Source organism: Rhagoletis zephyria, unplaced genomic scaffold (assembly GCF_001687245.7).
Source record: "Rhagoletis zephyria isolate East Lansing unplaced genomic scaffold, Rhagoletis_zephyria_1.1 Rzeph_scaffold_04479, whole genome shotgun sequence".
Lineage (NCBI taxonomy): Eukaryota > Metazoa > Arthropoda > Insecta > Diptera > Tephritidae > Rhagoletis > Rhagoletis zephyria.
In genome coordinates this window covers 41,725-50,299 of record NW_016161562.1, presented here as the reverse complement: position 1 = coordinate 50,299, position 8,575 = coordinate 41,725, and the positions used below count along the sequence as shown (strand labels likewise).

Genomic DNA, 8,575 nt, shown 5'->3' with positions numbered 1-8,575 from the left:
CATTCATTTATTTAAACCTCAGTGGAGCGTTGTACAGATGGCGTAGGCGAAGCAGCATATGGTGGCGATGGCAAACCAGTATCCTGCGTCAATGGCACCGCTGTCGTTGTTTGTGGTGCGCCATTATTCGCCTGACGCAAAGATATTCCCGTACCGCCAGCCGGTATATTCGAAGGTGGACGATTGAAGAATTGTGTATTGTTGGGCAGCACTGGTACACCGCCAAAGCGATTTTGTAATGCCGCATTCGGTTGATAATTTACGGAACTGTTACGACTATCGGCACCACTAAATGTTGGACTATATTGCCTCTGCAAGTTGACACTATGCTGTGGCATGTTTCTTTCGTCATCTGTCTCAGGTGAGGGTGGCTGATGGTACGCAGCATTTGTCGTATCGTGCGCCTGCCCTTGCTCCTCATGCTCCTGCCCTTGCGCTGGTTCGTCAATAGCAGTGCCATCTTCGTCGTGTTGATCATGATCGGTGCCCGAATTGTCGCGCAACGAACGTCTGCCCATTTGACGCGGCTTGTCACCTGTTTTATTAACGTATTCAATATCGCTAGCTACTTTTGTATCTTTATTTTCACTACCTTCGGACGAGGTCACATCCTCATCATCCAGATCCCATTTCTTAGCTGGAAAGTCAATACGGGGTTTGCCCGGTAGTGGTTCATTCGTACGATATACTTTATCATATGACCTACTTTTCTTGAGTGTACCCGTTGCATCCGTATCGCTATCGTCATCCGGTCCACTCAGCTGACGCAAATTGGAACGCGAAGAGGCGCGTGAACGTGGTATTGTCATCTGCCAAGCAGGATCCTCTTTGAGTTGTTTCTGACGGAAGCGATAAATACCACAAACAATGCACACCATCAACGGCAATATGACGCCCACAATAATGGCAATGGCGATAAAGGCGACGCGGCGTGTGTAGAAGACTTCGCCTGTGTTGTGATGGGAGGTAGAGAATTAGTGGACCAGTTAAAGGAAGTGATGAGTAAAGATCACATATAAGTTGCAATGATATTAAATAAAATTAAGCGTTATAATAATAAGTGAATAAGTAGCAGTACTATTTGACAAAAAAAAAAAACATGTTAAAATGCAAGAACACTTACGCAAACAATACGTGTAACCAAATTCTGGCACATTCCACAGCCCATTAGCCATACACTCTCGACGTTGATCGCCCATTATTACAAAGCCTTCGTCACACTCGAATGCAATCTTAGCGCCTGGCATAAAATCAAAACTCAATTTGCGGCCAAAGCGAGGAGTCTCCAAGACGCCACACGATACAATGCGTCTGAGAAGCATTAAGAAGACGATTAGCGATTTCAATGAAATGAGTATAAAAATAAAATAAATTATATTAAAAAACAAGCCAACAAATTTGATCCGTAACCAGTGACGTGTAATCTACCATACTCCTCTGAAGTTTCGATTCGAATCGAAATAACGGGCCCAGAACCCCCACATGTGATGACGAAAGAACAAAATAATCATTTTTCAAAGATTACGGAAAAGATCAATAGGTATTTTAATGATTTGTCAGCACTATCAAATCATCTTGCTTCTGCTGGCTCTGGTGAGATTCTCATCTCACTCAATGATGGAAATTTCCTTGGGATGCTGGAACTAATTGCTCAGACTTTCCCCGTTTTGTCCGGGTATGTCAAAGAATACGGAAAATAAATAAATAAATATAATAAATAATAATAAAATAAAACGTGAATTATTTATCGCCAACAACTTGCGAGGAAAACCTTCAAGGGGTGGTAAAGTACAGGCAGAAATAATATTCCGGATCAAAAGGACAAAATACTCCTGCTATTCGATTTCTGTTGATATACGAGACTGCTACTTGGCTGCAAGGCTATTCGCCGATATATGAAAAGAGCACGCAGTATATGCCCCATATAGGTACATGGTAGACACAGCAAGAAAACTATCACAGAGACTACTAAAACACTATCTTTCAGGAGCTATTGATAGCCCCGGAAGACAACCGCCCAGATAGTGGGTCTTCAGTCCGAGTAAATCAACCTACAGGATCATTGCGGTTTGCAACTCTGAATCATAAAAAATGCTTTTAAGAGCGCAAAGTGAACTAATAGGATAGAGGCCCTAGATAAACGCTTCAAAATCAGTAAGTTCCATAAACAACGGCATACGTAGAAATCGTACTTCGAGCGGAACGTCGATACCTAAACGCATGTTCACCAATGAAAACTTAATAGGTGGGAAATAAAGAGCGTCACTCGATAAATCACCCCAGCATGGCCGACGGCTACCAGACGAGGGAAGCACTTCCATCATCGGATATACCTCAGCTGTGACGATAACTTCAAGCGCGCCTTAAGCATTTAAACCCGCCCTCTGCCTATAAAAAAGTATATTAAAGACAGCCGTCTTAAAATGGCACTTACTTCGAATTCAAATTCCTTATATTGACCAAACTATCGTAGTAGTTTTTGGTAAAATGCGCCATGTCCGAATTTAATGTCATACCGTAATCATAGCGACACTGATAACTTTCGCCACATAACTCTTCAGCGCGTTCCACATCATACGATCGATTCGACGGCAAGAAATCTTGTGGCTCCTTTGTAAAGTTCGGCACAAACGACGCATTTGAATAGTAGCTTGCTGTGCGGCCATTTTCACGCGAAAAAAGTGCCGTACCTACACCGGGTATGTTTCGATCTGCCAACATCCATTTCAAGCCAAAATTATAGTATATCTGTTGGAAATTGTTCAAGTTGACACTTGCAATGGTGCCGTCGGGTAAAACTAAATCATCTATCGCATTAAACGACCAATTACCAAATAGACCAGCGGTTTTATTCTGTGGAAAAAAGTTTACATTTGTGTGGTAAAAAAATTTCGGTTAGAAAAGAAAACTGCAAGGCTTTACATTTGCTACGCTTAAGCTAAGTTCATAAACTATACTCACTATAAAGGTCCACGGCAAATATACTCGTCCTGTCATGAAACCCTCATTCTCGACCACTTCCACTCCCACACCTGAATCGAACATAACCACAACTTGTGACTGATTAAGCAAGTAAGTGGGCGTATAAACCGTAACACCATCAAAGTGCTGGAATCTCATACTCTCACGATCGAAATAAATACGCCGTCCATCGGCCAGCACGTCCAAAGCATAGCGCCAGCGTGCAAATTTCGGACGCAAAAGCACCTCAATAGTAGTGGTCGTATTACCACGCATCGCCATAGCAGTGAGCTGTGTGGCCATTACCTGACCATATTGGTTCTTGGGCACTTGCTCAAAACGACCCTGTACCTCAAAGCGTTGATCGGCGGCAATGCTACGCGATAACACAAATTCGCCCAACCCATTGAAAGTATATTGTGTGCCATCGAAGGTGATGAAATGTGGATCGCCGAACACTCCGGCCACTCCTGGTGCCTGATAGCCGACACAGTCTTGCGAGGGACGGCGCTCAAAGCGGAAGGTTTCACAGTTCACCGACTGCTCTTGCTGCCAATGGCAACACGAATACCAAGGACGCATATCGTGGAACCAATTTGAGAGTGTTGGTACTTTACCAGCCTCATTCCAAGGCATTTTTCCAAGATTATGATTACGACGTGGCCGTGAGCCCCACACTTGATCCTGTGTCAACATGAGATAGCCATAACGATCGTAACAGCACTGCTGTTCGGCACCCTCGGCGCTACATATAAGAAACATTATTATTTATTGTTTGTGGTTGTTTGGCTATGACTAAGATGAGTATGTACTTAAAAAAACTTTAAATATTTAAATAAAAATAAAGCAACTTACACTGGAGTTCCGCTNTTTTGGCTATGACTAAGATGAGTATGTACTTAAACAACTTTAAATATTTAAATAAAAATAAAGCAACTTACACTGGAGTTCCGCTAACAACACAATGTATGGCATTTTTATGCTGCAAACATGTTGGATTCGAATCCTTGTCGCACTCCTTATCTGGTCGATAACGTCCCTTGTCGTAAACGGCCTGCTCAAGTGTACAAGGGCAGAGCGGCAAATCTCCAGTAAATGTTCTGTAATATACAAAAAAGAAATATTTAGACTTCAGAAAGTTGTTATGTGCGGGACCGGTTCCAAGGAGAGCCGGGCATTTGGCGGATCCAAGTAAGTGCTAACGGAAATAGGCCCTTCCGAAACAAAATGTTTTAAAAAGTTTTTACAAAAATTCTATTTCTTTATGTATTTTTGTTATAAAGTAAAGTAAAGCAAATAAATAAACATTAATTTCTTAGTTGATATTTGTGTAACAAAAATCTTATAAAATAAAATACATGATATTAAATTTGAGTAAGCGTATCCCACGCTAGGGGAATGAATGATTTTTTCAATGTTGTCTCTGTTTTGACAGTGTCAAAAATGAGGAAGAGAACTAGCATAGAATTAAATTCAAAATCAAAAAAAAGGTTAACAAACCGAATTTCAAGTTGATAGCATCAAAAACATCAGCCAGGTCGGGTATATGGCGGATATGTGATATAGTGCCTTGAACCAAACAAACTTTAGTAGGCTAATTCAATACTCTATAATATATATATATATAAACCGAATTTCGGGCTGATATCCTCATATTTAGACTTNCATATAGTGCCTTGAACCAAACAAACTTTAGTAGGCTAATTCAATACTCTATAATATATATATATAAACCGAATTTCGGGCTGATATCCTCATATTTAGACTTTGTGTCAGAAGAATCAATTTTTTGCCCATAGTGCAATGTGCGTTTCGTGGCCGATTTTCGGTTCTGAAGGAGCCGTTTTCGGTTCTTTCGGAATTTATTTTCAGTTCTTCTTACTTATTCTTCGGTTACTGTGAGATCAATTGCCGGTTCTGGAACCGTTTTTCGGATCTTTTGAAATCGAGTTTCGGTACTTCCGGTACCGCATTTCGGTTTTTTTTGAAATTTAGTTTCGATTCTTCCGGAACTCTTTTTCGGTTCTTTTGGAATTGAGTTTCGGCTCTTCCGGAACTTTATTTGGGCTCTTTTGGAATCGAGTTTTAGTTCCGCTAGGACCGTTTTTCGGTTCTTGCAAGGACCGGTTCCCTAAAAGACCCGATTCTATGGTTCCGATTCCACGATTCCGTGTATCACTATCAAAAAGCAATTTTTTACGACTTTGATACGCACGTATTATTTGCAAATAACAGTTTTTAAANTGAAATTTAGTTTCGATTCTCCCGGAACTCTTTTTCGGTTCTTTTGGAATTGAGTTTCGGCTCTTCCGGAACTTTATTTCGGTTCTTTTGGAATCGAGTTTTAGTTCCGCTAGAACCGTTTTTCGGTTCTTGCAAGGACCGGTTCCCTAAAACACACGATTCTATGGTTCCGATTCCACGATTCCGTGTATCACTATCAAAAAGCAACTTTTTACGACTTTGATACGCACGTATTATTTGCAAATAACAGTTTTTAAATGCTAAATGATAAATTTTGCCACATAAACGCAGTCCTAATTTTTTAGCTGTTATCATCTTTGCTCCCGACATGGGCAAAATTGGCGTAAATCCAGACGAATTCCGATGTAGTAAAAATTAAAACAAATTTAATAAGTTGTTCTAGGAACACTGCTCGTTGATATACATCTGTATGTAGTTCCGGACTTGTTCGGGCCCATTCCGGGATAGTTCGGGAATATTTTGGGACTAGTTCAGGACGTTTTTGTAGTAGTTCGCGAATAGTTCCGGACTTTTTCGGGCTTATTTCGAGACTGGTGAGTGAAAAATTCGGGACAATTTTCGGACATGTTCGACACACAGATGTTTACACATCAAATTTCATGAGTACCCATACCTTTTTGATTTGCAAATATGGCACAAGACGTTGTAATTTTTTGGTTGTTCAATTTTTGCCTTTTTATAATCCGGCAACATTGAATAACCATTTTTCACCGTCGTATAAACAAGTGTTTGCAAATTATATTTATTTGAAAATAGGTAGCATATATTTGATTTTAATCACTAAGTCTGTTTCAATTCTACACTTTTACTTATTTTACTTCTGTCTGCTCTTTTACTTTGTGTTATTTCGTCCCCTTTTCACTATTACAATTTTGCCAGTCATACATTTTAATTATTACCTTTGATATCTACAACAATTTTAGCTGCGTATAACAACAAAAATATACAGCAACAACAAATGTAAATAAACCAAAAAACATGAATAGTTGCTCACCTTAAATAACGGTCATTTCGCATCCAATTCTCGCAGAGCGCCTGGGGCCAACGCAGTCCGTGTTTGCGTTCCCATTGTTTATTAAAATACCAGCCAAGTGGAATGGGGCGTGACCAAAGAGTACTGCAAAGAATAACATTTTAAATAGCAGTTAAAGTATGTATGTATGTATACATATGTACTAGTTATATATACATATATGAAGAAATGTAAGGTAGAGCACAAACGTTGAAATAATGCTACTAAATATTATTCCAAACAGTCTGGCAAGACCACTATAAATATGTTGATGGTGGAATAGATAGGCGTATGTACATATACCTTTAGAAAAGGAAAAGAAAATCTCGTAAAGTGGAAGATGAGTGATAAAGTTTGCAGAAGCTAAATTAAATGATTTTTTTACCGTTTTCCAACTTCTACAGCATCTTAGAAATAAAAAAAGGCATCACTTGTTAACGGCTGAGCCGATTTGGTTCATTTTTTATGGGATTAGTTATTACCAGGACAAGACTATATTTATATGAAGAAAATTTGCCCGCCGAACGGCGCGTTAATCGGGTTATTGTTACAGATCATATTTATGGTTGGATTCGTCTCAATTTCTAACTTAATATTGGTAACGCGAAGATACATATTTTTGGGTAGTTTCGCTAAAGTCGAATTATTCGTAAAATTTTTATTTATGGTCCGATTTGGGTCATATTCCAAATATGTATTGACTACAGGAAAATAAATACTTTTGAAACGACACAATGCGCAAACTATGTGCGTTGAAAGCACTGTCCATCTAGCGTTAGTCTTATATGCACGAGTGAAACTCACTTGTGCTCAGAGAGGACAAAGTAAGCTATTTCCTGCTCTAAAGGGCGATCTTGCATCCTTCGCGTGATGGCTGAGAGTTGGATTGTATTGCAGAGGTAAGTATTAAACCAACCGACTTATGAATCTAGGAATCTCAGGCTATGCGACTGTCCTCGGCACTTCGTCAGTAATCACTAAAACCAATATTACTGTCCTGAATTATTTTAATAAGAAGTTTTAGTTTGTGATGCCAACATAACAGGACTAGCACAGCAGATCTTACCATATACCCGACGACATAAACTGACCACTGCAGTGTATATCAAACGGAACTGGGGTCCTCCGAAGAAGCAGCATGGAATGACGCTCAATGTATTATTGGACGGCATTTCATCTTATCTGGCAGCTACTCAGCCTCATAAAGATTAAGACTTACAATAGGCGACGTAAAATTCCTTACCTAATGCGATAGACCACCGGACGATATAGCTCAGAATTATTGAATTTAACTTATATTGGTGTTTGCGCAACTCGATATTTAAGAAAAAGCTAGAGAATTAGTGTGGAAGGCTACGACCACACACATCTTCAAAGAGGATCATACAATTCAATAAGCCAGTGAAGCTGAAAAGCCCTTTCCTCTGGTGAAACTGCCAGTATATTTCGTATAAATAAATTTAAATAAATGCTTTTAAGAAAACACCATTCCTCTTATGGACTCACCAGAACAGCTGTGCTTTTTAGTTTAAAGAGAAAATAAATATTTTCCCTTGCAAGTACCCACTCTATGTGGGTAAGGTTTTGCTTTTCAGCCATTCCAGATTTTTGTGGACAAAAATTTTTGAGCTTTTCAACATTATATCTGACTTGGGAGTGTTTGCTAACTAAAAAGTAAGTACTAATGGTAATGGTATCTAAACGTAAAGATAATGTAAGTGATAATGGTAATTAAAATGGAAATGGTAAAGGTTATGATAATTATATGATAATGGAAATGGTAATGGTAATTGAAATGGTAATGGGTAATATTGATGGTTATCGTAATGGGTATGTTAATGGTAGTGGTAAACATAATGGTAATGATAATTTTAAAGGTAATATTAATGGAAATGTTAATGTTAATGTCAATGTTGATGGTAATTATAATAGTAATGGTGGTAGTAAAGGTAATGGTAATACCGATGGAATGATAATACTAATGGCACTGGTATTTCTAAAGTTTATGGTTAGGTTAATTGTTTTAGCAATGGTAATTGTTCAAGTAATGATAATGACAATGTAAATGACAATGATAATGGAAATGGTTTTACTTAATGTAAGTACATTAGGGTGAATCCTTACAATATAAATTCGGTATAAGTTTCCATGGGAAATATGAAATTTATTATATTTTAAGATTACCGTCAAAATATTTCGGAGAGGTATTAAGACGTTGGTGAGCTGGACCTTTTTTTATTTTTTGTTATTTAATCTTAATATTTTCCCACAATATTTTAGCAGAAGTCTTAAAATATTATCTATACTAATTATATAAAGAGAAGTCCCTTTTTTTTT

At 38.5% G+C, this 8,575-nt stretch overlaps 1 protein-coding gene across 9 annotated transcripts in view; it reads right to left on the bottom strand.

Moving 5' to 3' along the window:
• Positions 1–6: 6 nt before the first annotated feature.
• Positions 7–8,575, bottom strand: part of mesh (sushi domain containing 2 mesh) — a 49,313-nt gene continuing 40,744 nt past the window's right edge. For 7 of the 9 annotated variants that reach the window (XM_017626194.1, XM_017626192.1, XM_017626190.1 and 4 more), the window contains exons 11-16: positions 6,221–6,343; positions 3,903–4,061; positions 2,962–3,706; positions 2,435–2,853; positions 1,124–1,311; positions 7–949 (exon numbers count right to left, since the gene is read on the bottom strand). In XM_017626194.1, coding sequence (XP_017481683.1) covers positions 12–949; positions 1,124–1,311; positions 2,435–2,853; positions 2,962–3,706; positions 3,903–4,061; positions 6,221–6,343 — 2,572 coding nt within the window. In that variant the 3' untranslated portion in view covers positions 7–11. The remainder of the gene's footprint in view (positions 950–1,123; positions 1,312–2,434; positions 2,854–2,961; positions 3,707–3,902; positions 4,062–6,220; positions 6,344–8,575) is intronic. The other 2 variants (XM_017626198.1, XM_017626197.1) reach the window with 2 other exon arrangements.